Below are 14,675 nucleotides of genomic sequence, written 5' to 3' on the forward strand. Positions count from 1 at the left end.
AAGTCCCTAGACTCTGGACATAACCTCTTCCCTCATCCCTTCAGCTTAAGGATGGTGTTAGACTCCTGCTATCACTAATCTATAACTTCCTGTCCTTCTTAGATTCTCTGCCTATTACCTATGTAACCATTTTCAATGTTAAATCTGTTGTCATAAATATTTGGTAATTTGTGTTCCTAGCTAGATCTTGACTATAAAATAGACTAGTGATAATGCAGCCTATGATTCAAGGTGAGTGAATGGGAAACTCCTGGGTCATTTGACTCAAATAAGGTGTTTGACAACTGTAGGAGACAGGAAGAATAAAAGAAAAGCAGGCCCTGGCAAGGGCTGCAAAATAAATTTATAATTATAGATAAACTGGATGCTATAAGGCATGAGACTTTTAGAACAAGTCCAGAGGGAACAGTTCATAATCTTGAAAACAAGATATGATCCTGGGGTCGGAAAACCGATCCCAGACTGTTTCTCAATTGACATCTCAAAGTCACATGTTTTATGTATCTGGTGGAAAACCTATAGATAAGAATATTAGTTACTGATTTGTTATTGATTACTGTTTCTTAATTACTCAGTGGTTAATGATCATTTTGTTCTTTGGCCCCGAAGGCCACATGAGTTATAGTTTAACTCCCCGCATATTCTTTCATTCATGGCTGAAAGTATAATAAAGCTGGTTTAGATTCGGTTTTGCCACCTTCACCTTGGAGCGGTGTTGGTCCCCTGATCTTCACTTTTCTCTGAATTCTTGTGCCTTGTTTCTCATTCTCTTGCCATATCCCGCTTTCAGAAACCCTGCTTGTCGAGCCGGTCTTGACAGGCAACAGCCCCTGAAAAGGTGGCTTTCATTCACCACAACCTGGTGTCAATAGATTGGTTGTGGACCCAAGTTTGGTTCAGTTAACAATATTAGCCAGAGATTCAATGGAGACACAGGGCTGAACAAGATGATGCTACCCTTATACTTACCTGATTTCTTTAGGACCTTGCTCCTAGGACATTACAGTGCCAGTTGTTTCAAGGATTTTGGTGGGGAGGTATAGGCTATTGGGTTAGTTTTATCTTTCAGTAATCAGACTCCTATGACTGTTGAATGCCAGATTAGTATAATTCTTTCCCATGACCAGCCAGACACCTTCCCCCAGTGAACTCTGTGCCCCCCCACAACCTAACACACACCAGACACAACAGCCCCCAGGATTTATTTTCTGAGGATTTTATTGTGGAGGATAATACAGGAGAGCAGCTTTGGGTGAGTGCGTAGAGCTGTAGTTCCCTCCAGTGACCTGGGTCCCCAGGTGATTTCTTGGAGGCATTGTAGGTTTCTCGGCAGGCTGCAAGATTACACTTGGTGTTTGAGGTAGCTAATCAACATGGGGGGAATATCCAGCTGGTCGATGGCCTGTGGCTGGCTGGTGTGGCACAGGGATCTGCGGATAACTAAACGAGCCTGTGATAGTAGTGACCGTGGAGTGGCTACAGTAAGGAAAAACAGGTTTTGAAAAGCAATTCTCAGTGTGGTTCTCCCACCCAAGCCTACATCCATCCTGCCCTGGCTACTGCAGCCCTAACTTCTCTCTCCCTTCTAAAAAATGTCCCCCTCGCTGCCCTAAAATGCATGGTACCAATGGGGACACACTGAAGCCTAGAGAGAGCATGTTCAACGCCACAAAACTGTCATTGGCAGAGCCAGAACCACAAATTGGGATTGTGCAAACCTTACCTCATCTTAGTGAACCTTTCCCTAAAAAGGAATCTGTAACCTCTTTTCTACTAGGGCCCCAAGAAAGAGAAGACAATGGTGTTTTCTCCAATTTACCCCAGAAATATTAACTTAGGGGGTGATTTGTGTCCCTGAGACATCTAAGCCAGGAGACCTATTAGAGCTGGTCTGCTTGACACTCACCTCGGGCCTGTACCAGCAATGCAGTGCCTTTATCATATTGCGAGTTCAGGTCCAGGGAGAGAGATGGAAGGTAGATGTTAGCACCAAAATCAATTAACAGCCGGATGTACTCTGGCTCACAATTATGGTGGAGGCAGATTTCGAGGAGGGTGCGGGGCTGTGAGATTCGAGCCAATAGGTGCTGGTCAGTACAGTTGTAGTCGGGGTCTGCCCCATGGAGCAAAAGCAGGCGGAAACAATCAAGGTGACCATAGACTGCAGCCAAATAGAGGGGGCCAGAACATGAAGCTATGTTCGATGCCCAGACTGGTAGTTTCGCCTTGACATTGACCTCTGCACCATGACCCAGGAGCTCCTGAAGGATGGCAACAGCACCATCACGGGCAGCTGTGAGCACAGGGGAGCAGTTGTTGTAGATGCTACCACCAGGACAGGCACCAGCTTCCAAAAGCACACGCACACAGTCCAGATGGCCATGACTGACGGCAGTAAAAAGTGGTGTCTGTGCCTTGACGTCTAAACTGTCAACATCAGCACCATGTGCCAGGAGGACCTGCAGGCAGCTAAGGTGGCCATAAGAAGCAGCCAAGCGCAAGGGTGTCCCAGGGACACCCCAGCCACTCCTACTGTTGATAAATCTTTTGTAACGCTCCTGGCACAAAAGCTGGTCCAAAGTATAGGAATCATTGTTGTACACTGCTTGATTGAGAGCTTGCTTCTCTCCTGTGTCGGTGTCCTCCTCCTCATCAGGCTTCAGGAGGGAGAAGATCTTGGTGATGTCCATGAGGTTTTCACCTTGGCTGACTGGAGCAAAACTATTCTCATTATGAGCAGGAGGATATGCCAGATCTGTGGGTGACAAAAACAGGAGACTGAGGGCTGCCATCAAAAGCCTGGATGCTTGCTCCCCCATCCTTCACTATCAGGCTCCTCACTCATTGGCCCCCTGCTTCTAACTCCTACTCCATCTTATTTCAGACCCTAGAGATGGCTGCCAAAATAGATCAGGTCATTTCACAGTCTGGTACCTTTGCATATGTTGTTCTGCCTACCCTTCAAACTCCTACTTCTGGGAAGCCTTCCCTAATCTCCACCCCTTCTCAGGGATTCTAAAGGATTACAACTAGGCATTAGCTATGAACTTTCATATCTTATTTCCACTTATCTGTGCTTCATCAGTGTGTAAACTCCAAGGTGAGGACTCCTGTATCCATCTTATTATTCCTCCACACCCAGCAGAGCCTACATGATGGCTAGGGAGTTGGTAGATGCATCTTTGTTCAGAATGTGTGGGCTGATGAGATGGTTCTGGTCTGGCAGTTGCTAGGCCAACAGAATGGTGCTTTGTGGTGTCAAGTAGTCATCCCTGAGCATTCTGACATCAGTCTTATGGGGGCAGGCCCTCAACTCTACCTCTCAGCCTTTTAGATGAGATTCAACAACTTCATGGGCTTCCCTAGTGGATCAGATGGTAAAGATCTGCCTGCAGTACGGGAGACCTGGGTTTGATCCTGGGTTGGGAGATCCCCTGGAGAAGGAAATGACAACCCACTCCAGTACTCATGCCTGGAGAATTCCACGGACAGAGGAACCTGGCAGGCTACAATCCATGGGATCACAAAGAGTCAGACACAACTGTGTGACTAACTTTCTCTTTTACTTTTCAACCTCTTCATAGCCCCTCATATGTGATGTCTGCTCAGACTCTGGCCCCATGCTTCAGGCAACAGAGTTGCTCAGGAAATTGATGCTGAATGGCATTCACTGATTAAATAAATAAATGACATTATAAGAAATACACTTCAAGTGAAACAAACTTAAAGAGATAGTAAGAAATAGTTGAGGTTTCCAGGGCAAGTTCTCTGTTGACAACTAGATTTTCCACCAGGACCACTTCAATCCAGGAGTCCCTTTGATTGCCAGCAACTCTTTGGAAATTACGGCTTCTCCATCTCTCTTCTGTTGTTGTTCAGTTACTAAGTCAAGTCCAACTCTTTGTAACCCCATAGACTATAGCATGCCAGGTTTCCCTGTCTTTCACTATCTCCCAAGGTTTGCTCAAACTCATGTCCATTGAGTTGGTGATGCTACCCAACCATCTTATCCTCTGTTGCCCCCTTCTCCTCCTGCATTCAAACCTTCCCATCTCTCTGAGTCAAGCATTTTCCCATCCTCTCTGTTCTACCCAGCCTGGAACCTTGCTGCAACCCTCAGCTCTTGTTTCTTCGTTACCCCCAGTTCAGTTCAGTTCAGTCGCTCAGTCGTGTCCGACTCTCCGCGACCCCATGAATCACAGCACGCCAGGCCTCCCTGTCCATCACCAACTCCCGGAGTTCACTCAAACTCATGTCCACAGAGTCGGTGATGCCATCCAGCCATTTAATTCTCGGTCGTCCCCTTCTCCTCCCGCCCTCAACCCTTCCCAGCATCAGAGTCTTTTCCAGTGAGTCAACTCGTCGCATGAGGTGGCCAAAGTATTGCAGTTTCAGCTTTAGCATCAGTCCTTCCAATGAACACCCAGGATCGATCTCCCTTAGAATGGACTGGTTGGATCTCCTTGCGGTACAAGGGACTCTCAAGAGTCTTCTCCAACACCACAGTTCAAAAGCATCAATTCTTCGGCGATCAGCTTTCTTCACAGTCCAACTCTCACATCCATACATGACCACAGGAAAATCCATAGCCTTGACTAGACAGACCTTTGTTGGCAAAGTAATGTCTGCTTTTTAATATATTATCAAGGTTGATCATAACTTTCCTTCAAGGAGTAAGCGTCTTTTAATTTCATGGCTGCAATCACCATCTGCAGTGATTTTGGAGCCCCAAAAAATAAAGTCTGACACTGTTTCCACTGTTTTTCCATCTATTTCCCATGAAGTGATGGGACCAGATGCCATGATCTTTGTTTTCTGAATGTGGAGCTTCAAGCCAACCTTTTCACTCTCCTCTTTTACTTTCATCAAGAGGCTTTTGAGTTCCTCTTCACTTTCTGCCATAAGGGTAGTGTCATCAGCATATCTGAGATTATTGATATTTCTCCCAGCAATCTTGATTCCAGCTTGTGCTTCTTCCAGCCCAGAGTTCCTCATGATGTACTCTGCATATAAGTTAAATAAGCAAGGTGACAATATACAGCCTTGATGCACTCCCTTTCCTATTTGGAACCAGTCTGTTGTTCCATGTCCAGTTCTGACTGTTGCTTCCTGACCTGCATACAGGTTTCTCAAGAGGCAGGTCAGGTGGTCTGGTATTCCCATCTCTTTTAGAATGTTCCACAGTTTATTGTGATCCACACAGTCAAAGGCTTTGGCATAGTCAATGAAGCAGAAATAGATGTTTTTCTGGAACTCGCTTGCTTTCTCCATGATCTAGCGGATGTTGGCAACTTGATCTCTGGTGCCCCTGCCTTTTCTAAAACCTGCTTGAACATCTGGGAGTTCACGGTTCACATATTGCTGAAGCCTGGCTTGGAGAATTTTGAGCATGACTTTACTAGCGTGTGAGATGAGTGCAATTGCGGCGCAGATGTGAGAGACGCCTGCCCTGGCAGCTCAGACGCGAGAGACCCCGGCCCCGGCGCAACCGACCAGGCTAAGAGGCACGACCAAGAGGAGCTACCCCATGCCTGAGGCCAGGTCCGGCGGCCGAGAGGAGTCGCCCCACGTCCAACAGGCGGTGGCTGCGCGGGCACAGGAGGGCTGAGAGGAGCTACTCCACGTTCAAGGTCAGGAGGGGAGGCCTTGAGGAGATACCCCTCATCCAAGGTAAGGTACAGCGGCTGCACCTTGCTGGAGCAGCTGTGAAGAGATTCTCCACGACCAAGGTAAGAGAAACCCAAATAAGAAGGTAGGTATTGGGAGGGGGCATCAGAGGGCAGACACACTGAAATCATAATCACAGGAAACTAGTTGATCTGATCACATGAACCACAGCCAAATGTGGTCCACTGGAGAAGGGAATGGCAAACCACTTCAGTATACTTTCCTTGAGAACCCCATGAACAGTATCAAAAGGCAAAATGATAGGATACTAAATGAGGAATTCCCCAGGTCGGTAGGTGCCCAGTATGCTACTGGAGATCAGTGGAGAAGTAACTCTAGAAGGAATAAAGGGATGGAGCAAAAGCAAAACCAATACCCAGTTGTCGTTACCCCCAGGCTCTACAAAATCATTCATTGCCCAGTGACTGACTCAACATAATGCTTTGACCTTTCTTGTCCTGTTTGTAATGCTCCAAAATCAAAGTCACCCAACTCAGCTTGTAATGTCATCAGGATAAGCTGGTAGGTTTTTCAGAAGTTGAGTCTTCATCCTCTCTCATATCCTGCAGCTCTGGGCTCAAGGTCACACACCTTTTATTCACCATCGACCTCAACCTCTCTTTGTTACCCTGGGACCTCGAATATACACTTCATGGAATAAATTGTGAGGTGGGTGGATGGGTCTCCCTCAACTTTAACTCCCCCTATAAGTCAGCATCAACTCCATATATTTATTATTTATCCATTTTTTGGGGTGCAATTATAACAAGAGGATTTTAGAAATCAGGCAGGTCTAAGTTTGCAACTCAGCACCCCTATTTTCTATCTGAGTAACCTTTGGGCAAGTCTCTTCCCTTCTTTGGGATTCAGTTTCCTCATTTATAAGACAGAAATAATCGTCCCTGCCTCATGGAACTGTTAAGAGAAAGAGAGAGTGTGTGTATGTATGCTTAGTCATTCAGTCATTTCTGATTCTTTGCAACACCATGGACTGTAGCCCACTAGGCTTCTCTGTCCACAGGATTCTCCAGGCAAGAATACTGGCATGGGTAGCCATTTCCTTCTCAGGGGATCTTCCTGATTCAGGGATTAAATCCAACTCTCCTGCATTGCAGGCGAATTCTTTATCGGGTGAGTGACCAGGGAAGCCCCAAGAGAAACAGAGCTACCACATGTTAGATCTTCAAAGGTGAGCTTCCTCTGTGCCTTCAGTCTCTCCACTGGTTCCTCTCCCTCAGCCATCTTTGGAAACAAAACACTTCTATGGTCCTTTGTCCTACTCTAGCTACATTTCTTTTCTTCTTAACCTCCAAGTCACTTTTCCACCCTCTGCAGTGACTCCATTCACCCTTAATCACACACTGAATAGTTCTTTAAAAGTCATCCTTGTGGTTAAATCTACTGGTTATTTATCAGATCTTTCCTTTTCTGACTCTTCTGGAACATCTGACCACTTCTTCCTATGTAGTCTTATCTTGACTTCCTGGCCAGCACACTCTTCTGATTTCCCCCCTCTCTGTTCTCCCCTGAGATAGTTTTGTCCTCCGTGTTCTCTCCTTCTTCTAGAGCTACAGCTTTCACCTTTATCAGGATGATTTCAAGCCCACTACTCCAAGTACCCCAACTCTCTCTTCAGCAAAGGTATGTATTCATTGAATTCTCAGTTACTTCAAAATCAGAAGTATCACACCATCACTACTACAATTACCATCACCAAATGATGTCCACATCTCAGTTCATCATTATCCAACTGGTCAACCAAACCAAACACCCACGACTAATGTCAGGCCTTGTTATCTCTTTCTCCCATCCCCATCTAACTGATTACCAAATCATATGGATTTTACTTCCTAGAGACATCTATAAGCTACCCCTCTCAGGTTAATCTTTTGCATCAACTCTTACAGTAGTCTCCTAGCTAGTTTACTTCTTCAGTAACTTCTTCTTATTATGGCTAAAGTGATCACTTAAAAATATAAACCTTTTCTGTGCCAATTCTCTATTTTAAATCCTTTAATGAATCCCCTTTCTTTCAGAGTATAGCCCAGATGCCTTGCTAAGCTTACGGGTCCCTCATAAGAAAACCTTGGCCAAAATCTCCAGCCTCACTTTCTACCACTGCTCTACTTATACTCCAAAATCCGTCAATAAGGGAGGAGAAATTATGGCTCCTGATATATATCATGCTTCCTTCTTTCACATGCAACTTCCTTGGATGGGTTGCTTCCTTGAGTCTTTGCTCTTATAGCACTAAAGGCAGAAATATAGATCAATGGAACAAAATAGAAAGCCCAGAGATAAATCCATGCACCTATGGACACCTTATCTTTGACAAAGGAGGCAAGAATATTCAATGGAGAAAAGACAGTCTCTTTAACAAGTGGTGCTGGGAAAACTGGTCAACCACTTGTAAAAGAATGAAACTAGAACACTCCTTAACACCATACACAAAAATAAACTCAAAATGGATTAAAGATCTAAATGAAAGACCAGAAACTATAAAACTCCTAGAGGAGAACATAGGCAAAACACTCTCCGACATAAATCACAGCAGGATCCTCCGTGACCCACCTCCCAGAATATTGGGGAAAAATAAACAAATGGGACCTAATTAAAATGAAAGCTTCTGCACAGCAAAGGAAACTATAAGCAAGGTGAAAAGACAGCCTTCAGAATGGGAGAAAATAATAACAAATGAAGCAACTGACAAAGAATTAATCTCAAAAATATACAAACAGCACATGCATCTCAATTCCAGAAAAGTAAACGACCCAGTCAAAAAATGGGCCAAAGAACTAAACAGGCATTTCTCCAAAGAAGACATACAGATGGCTAACAAATGCATGTAAAGATGCTCAACATCCCTCATAATCAGAGAAATGCAAATCAAAACCATAATGAGGTACCATTTCACGCCAGTCAGAATGGCTGCTATCCAAAAGTCTACATGCAATAAATGCTGGAGACGGTGTGGAGAGAAGGGAACCCTCTTACACTGTTGGTGGGAATGCGAACTAGTACAGCCACTATGGAGAACAGTATGGAGATTCCTTAAAAAAACTGGAAATAGAACTGCCATACGACCCAGCAATCACACTCCTGGGCATACACATTGAGGAAACCAGAATTGAAAGAGACACATGTACTCCAATGTTCATTACAGCACTGTTTATAATAGCCAGGACATGGAAGCAGCCTAGATGTCCATCTGCAGATGAATGGATAAGAAAACTTTGGTACATATACACAATAGAGTATTACTCAGCAATTAAAAAGAACACATTTGAATCAGTTCTAATGAGGTGGATGAAACTGGAGCCTATTATACAGAGTGAAGTAAGCCAGAAAGAAAAACACCAATACAGTATACTAAAGCATATATATGGAATTTAGAAAGATGGTAACGATAACCCTGTACATGAGACAGCAAAAGAGACACAGATGTATAGAACAACCTTTTGGACTCTGTGGGGGAGGGCGAGGATGGGATGATTTGGGACAATGGCGTTGAAATATGTATATTATCATATGTGAAACGAAATTGCCAGTCCGCATTCGATGCATGATACAGGATGTTCGGGGCTGGTGCACTGGGATGACCCAGGGGGATGATATGAGGAGGGAGTTGGGAGGGGGGTTCAAGATGGGGAACACATGTATACCCGGGGCAGATTCATGTCAATGTATGGCAAAACCAATAAAACAATTTTTAAAAAAAAGCACTATAGCAGTCATCACACTGTATCATAACTCCTGTGTGGATCTGTTTTGTCCCCACTGCAGATTGGGAGTCCATATATGGAAGTAGTAAAACATGGTCTAGGATTCTGTTTCAATCTCATCTCTATCACTTAGTAGCTGTGTGACCTAGGGCAGATCATTTAATCTCTCTGTGTCTATTCCTTTATCTGTAAAGATAGAGTAATAGTAGTATCTGTCTCAGAGGACTATTGTTAGTATTAAATGAGTTAATACATTTTAAATATTTATACTACAACTTGAATGTAGCACTCAGTAACTATTTTCACTATGATTATTATTATTACTTAGGTCTTTAATTTCTATGATTGCTGCTCCCTCCTGAGGTTCAGTTCAGTTCAGTTCAGTTCAGTCGCTCAGTCGTGTCCGACTCTCAGCGACCCCATGAATCACAACACGCCAGGCCTCCCTGTCCATCACCAACTACCGGAGTTCACTCAAACTCATGTCCACAGAGTCGGTGATGCCATCCAGCCATCTCATTCTCTGTCGTCCCCTTCTCCTCCCGCCCCCAACCTTTCCCAGCATCAGAGTCTTTTCCAGTGAGTCAAGCCGTCGCATGAGGTGGCCAAAGTATTGGAGTTTCAGCTTTAGCATCAGTCCTTCCAATGAACACCCAGGATCGATCTCCCTCAGAATGGATTGGTTGGATCTCCTTGCAGTCCAAGGGACTCTCAAGAGGCTTCTCCAACACCACAGTTCAAAAGCATCAATTCTTCGGTGATCAGCTTTCTTCACAGTCCAACTCTCACATCCATACATGACCACAGGAAAAACCATAGCCTTGACTAGACGGACCTTTGTTGGCAAAGTAATGTCTCTGCTTTTTAATATGCTATCTAGGTTGGTCATAACTTTCCTTCCAAGGAGTAAGCGTCTTTTAATTTCATGGCTGCAATCACCATCTGCAGTGATTTTGGAGCCCCAAAAAATAAAGTCTGACACTGTTTCCACTGTTTTTCCATCTATTTCCCATGAACTGATGGGATCAGATGCCATGATCTTTGTTTTCTGAATGTTGAGCTTCAAGCCAACCTTTTCACTCTCCTCTTTCACTTTCATCAAGAGGCTTTTGAGTTCCTCTTCACTTTCTGCCATAAGGGTAGTGTCATCAGCATATCTGAGATTATTGATATTTCTCCCAGCAATCTTGATTCCAGCTTGTGCTTCTTCCAGCCCAGCGTTCTTCATGATGTACTCTGCATATAAGTTAAATAAGCAAGGTGACAATATACAACCTTGACGCACTCCTTTTCCTATTTGGAACCAGTCTGTTGTTCCGAGGTTAAAGCTCCATAACTTCAATTTAGAGATGGAATAGAATCCAGGTTTCCCTACTCCCCATCCTGTCCTTTCTATTACCACCTGAAAAGCAAACACACACCCCTCCTTCTTGCCTCAAGCAGTTGTAGTGTAGCTCCCAGAATCCTCAGGTTTGAGAGTCATGCTGGATTCCAGAACCTTAATCATATGATTTGTAAAGAAATAATTTCTTTACGAAATCACTAAATAAAATAAATTTTACTATTTTACAATATTACTGTCTTACTCTTGGGGGAGTGATGTTCAGGGAAATGAAGAGGAAAGGGAGTGTGAAGGGAAATGCTGAAGATCTTACCAAGGTCATATTATGAGCCTACAGCAGGGCCAATATAATGAGCCTCCACAGGGAGAACAAGACATAAACCCCAGCAGCCTTGGGTACTTGTACCTCATCTCATTAGATAGGATAAGAAAATCTAAGTCATCTACTGTCTAACCTCTCTGTACTATTGTTTATTAATCAGAGTTATTATGTGTGGCCATTCTGTGCAAGGATCCTTCTCCTGATTCCCAAAGTGCAGGGGTTTTAAACTCTTTGGTGACATCAGCCCCTGTGACAATCTTGTTAAGTCTCTGGCCCCATCTCAGAATGATTTTTAATTTTTTATTTCTTTTTTAGATTAATTAATCTATTTTAATTGGAAGATAGTTACTTTACAATATTGTGATGGTTTTTTTGCCATACATCAACGTGAATTGGCCACAGGCATTTGTGTCCCTCCATTCATAAGATATATAGAATTAAAGGAAACCAATTATATTGAAAAATAGCTATCAAACTATTTTTAAAATTGCATGATATAGTAATAAAATTTCTTTATTAACACATTAAATAATAAGTTCTACTAATAATTTCTAAGTTATAATGAGCACAAATGATATTTCTAGATCTCTGTCACAACTGTAATATGAAAGGAAATATCTATGATTTCTTCTGGTGACCAAGTTACAGGAACTAGTAATATGATTGCTATTTGCTGCCTGCATTCATCCTTGAAGGAAGTAGTAAATTTCAGTTAGATTAGGGGGAAATAAAAGTGTTTGTTCATATCATCTGTATTTTTGGACTCTTTGAATTCTATCTAAGGCCCTCTTGTGGGGGTGTCTCTGAATCTAGGTTAAGAACTCCTTTGGGAGAGTGGCTGGTTTCAGTGGGCCTCAGAATAGTCTGCCAAGCATTAATAGACTATTTTTAATGCTCATTTTCCCCTCCCCTCCACATCGAGGAGCTCTGCCTTTCTGTCCTTGAGCCTATCCTTCTGCATCCACACATACTCACAAATACTAAACAAGGACACAAAGACAAATCTTCCTCCTTCCTGTATTGTATAACTGCAGCAATTTCCCTGAAGAAGTAGGCCCATTTGAATCCCAGAGCCCAGGCAGACATACTTTCCTGGGACAAACACAGCAGGAACCCATCCTTCTCTCTGTGGGCAGGTTTCCTCACTGACCTCCCAAGCACCGCCAGAAACCAGACCCAGTGGAAACAGACTACAAAGGGTGGTGATCATAGGTTCACTAGCCGGCAGCCCTAAGAGTTCACTTGTTCCTGATAGCATTGTCATATTCTAGGCTCCAGGTACTCACCAGGCTGCCCCTACACCTCTGCGAAGCACTGGCCTTGGTGGCCCCTCCAATGGAAGCCCCCTACTGTCCCAGGGGCAGGAGCAGGCAAAGCCCCCAGTTTCCACTGTTAATAACACTGCCTGCAGTCTGGCTGAATAGATCCAGAGAGCTAATTTTAGGCTACCCTCCACCCCTCCTCCACCTCTCTCTGAAGGCCGTGTTATCTTACTAATGCCATTCTGGGAGAGATCCCTTTGAGAGCAGGGCCATCCATGGGGAAGTCTTGGAAGGACTGACTGACAGGTGTCTGGCTGTGCTGAGACTTAGGCTGCTAGTGTGTCCAGGGTACCCCTCTCCACCATTTAAACAGGCTACAAGGCCAGACCAAGGGGTCAGAGAAGGCCCAGTCTTCCTTAGCACACCCTCCTCTGGTCCCAGGCCTCTTCTTTTTCTCTTCCTAACTTAGCCTCTTTGGATTTCCTATTTCCTATTTTTGCCCACTCCTTCCCCTACTCCAATACCCCTACTCCCAAGAGTGAGGAGGATGGTGGGAAGCAGAGAATGCCATACTGGAACATATATCAACAAGGTTTTCCAAAGTTTAGAAGGCCCTATGTGCGCTAAGTCACTCAGTTGGCCCTTATCATTTTTAAATGTCTCCCTCATCCACCAACCCACCAGACTCAGCTTAAAGAAAATATTCACAGCCTTTCTACCCTTTCACACCTAAGACATCAAACTAGATTCATGTGTCCAGTACTAGGAACTCTGTCAAAAGCTCAGATCTTTAAAGTATTGTTTCAGCTCTCTGGTTGCCATTAAATGAAGGAAATGGTAGAGAGAGATCTTTAGAAATAGTCACATTATCTATCTTAGATGTGACCCAAAAAGCAAGTGGAAGCGAGCACATTCTTCCCCCTGGGAAGAAATGCCAGCCTAGCATTTTTTTATACAAACTACACCACAAACCATCTGATCATGCCTGAGAAACATTTTATGGAGAAACTATTGAGGAACCACTATGTGTAAGGTTCTAGATGTAGGAAGAACTTTAAAAAAATTTAAAATATGGTATCCTTGAAAGAGTTCACAATTTATTAGGAAAAACAGACATGAAAACAATTGGTATTTCTCATAATGCAACAATGGTTATCTTGTGTCCATATCAATCTCTCAGATTAGTCCGGGGGTAATTGCAGGGTTCCATGTCCCTACATGCCACCAAAAACAATAATAACTTGAATTTTCCTACAGAGATTGCAGTCTATATAGAACATTGATCCCAAGACCTCAGAGTGCTTTTTTTCCCCCTTCCAACTATCACAGAAGAGAAGATTCCAGTCAGGAAAAAAAGAAAAGCCAGTGAGGGAATGAGAGATGTGTTGCAATTAAATACCGGCAGCTGTGTTTTACATGATTACTTTGGTATTAGAATCTGCATATTGAAAGGAAATGTCCACATTTCTGGGATGTTCAATGACTTCTGCTTAAATGCTTCCAAAAATAGGACACTCTCTACATCCAAAAGTAGTACATCTCATTATTGGACAGTTCAGTTGGTCCTTCTTTCTGCCAAGCTTCTATCTGCATCTATAAAACACTCCTGAAGTAAACTGTTGATCCAATCTTCACTTACCATTAGAACCTCAGACAACACAGTCACTTTGTTTTTCCCAAAACAGCCCCCTGGGGATATGATCCCAGATATCATCCGTGGAAACAGCACAGTTCCATCAACTATTTATTTCAAGATCTATCCAATTCCTTCCCAAGTCTTGTCTGCCAATTCATGAAGTGGTAGTGCAGCCTGCTTACACATTAACAGCACCAGGGAGTTAACAGGAGGTCAGTTAACTCCTTAGGAAAGTGTCAAGTGTGTCCCAGCGTGATCAATGACTGACCATTGGAAACGTCAAAAAACATATATCCTTCAGCTTAGGTTGAGGCAGTGGCCTGTAGCTGTTTATTACATGCAAACCTGGTTAGCAGCCAACAAACAAGCTATTTATGATGCAGTATTATTCTTGAAAAAAATAGGATTTTTTAATAGAAAATTTTAGAGATAATTGCATATTAACATACAGAGATCCCCTGTAGACTTTACTATTTCCTCCAATGGTAGAATTTTGTAAGACAATGCAGTGCCTTAAGTAGAATGTTGACATTGATTCACCTATCTTATTCAGACTTCCCAAGTTTACCTGTAGTCTTGTGTGTCTCAGTGTTTGTTTACTTCTGCACAATTTTATCACATAGTAGGTTCTTGTGTATACCACCCCAATATATAGAATATACAGACAGAATACAGAATAGTTCTAGCACATTAAGGATACCTCAGAGTTCCTTTTTATAGCTAT

The 14,675-nt window shown here is 43.4% G+C and overlaps 1 protein-coding gene across 1 annotated transcript; it reads right to left on the reverse strand.

The window, feature by feature from the left end:
• Positions 1–616: 616 nt before the first annotated feature.
• ASB12 (ankyrin repeat and SOCS box containing 12) lies at positions 617–12,494 on the reverse strand. The gene is made up of 3 exons (XM_055393231.2): positions 12,340–12,494; positions 1,907–2,755; positions 617–1,476 (listed from the first exon to the last, which is right to left on the reverse strand). Exons 2-3 carry the CDS (start codon positions 2,688–2,690, stop codon positions 1,343–1,345), a joined length of 918 nt encoding a protein of 305 aa, XP_055249206.2. The 5' UTR covers positions 2,691–2,755; positions 12,340–12,494; the 3' UTR covers positions 617–1,342.
• Positions 12,495–14,675: the final 2,181 nt, after the last annotated feature.

This window comes from Moschus berezovskii, chromosome X (assembly GCF_049115385.1).
Source record: "Moschus berezovskii isolate FMDL1 chromosome X, NW_MosBer_1.0, whole genome shotgun sequence".
Lineage (NCBI taxonomy): Eukaryota > Metazoa > Chordata > Mammalia > Artiodactyla > Moschidae > Moschus > Moschus berezovskii.

Bases quoted from the DNA above. Each gene is read 5' to 3' on its own strand.
- ASB12 (XM_055393231.2), bottom strand. From the start codon at position 2,690: ATGGACATCACCAAGATCTTCTCCCTCCTGAAGCCTGATGAGGAGGAG. The intron at 1,477-1,906 runs GTGAGTGTCAAG...TCCTTACTGTAG, and splicing joins ATTGCTGGTACAGGCCCGAG to CCACTCCACGGTCACTACTA.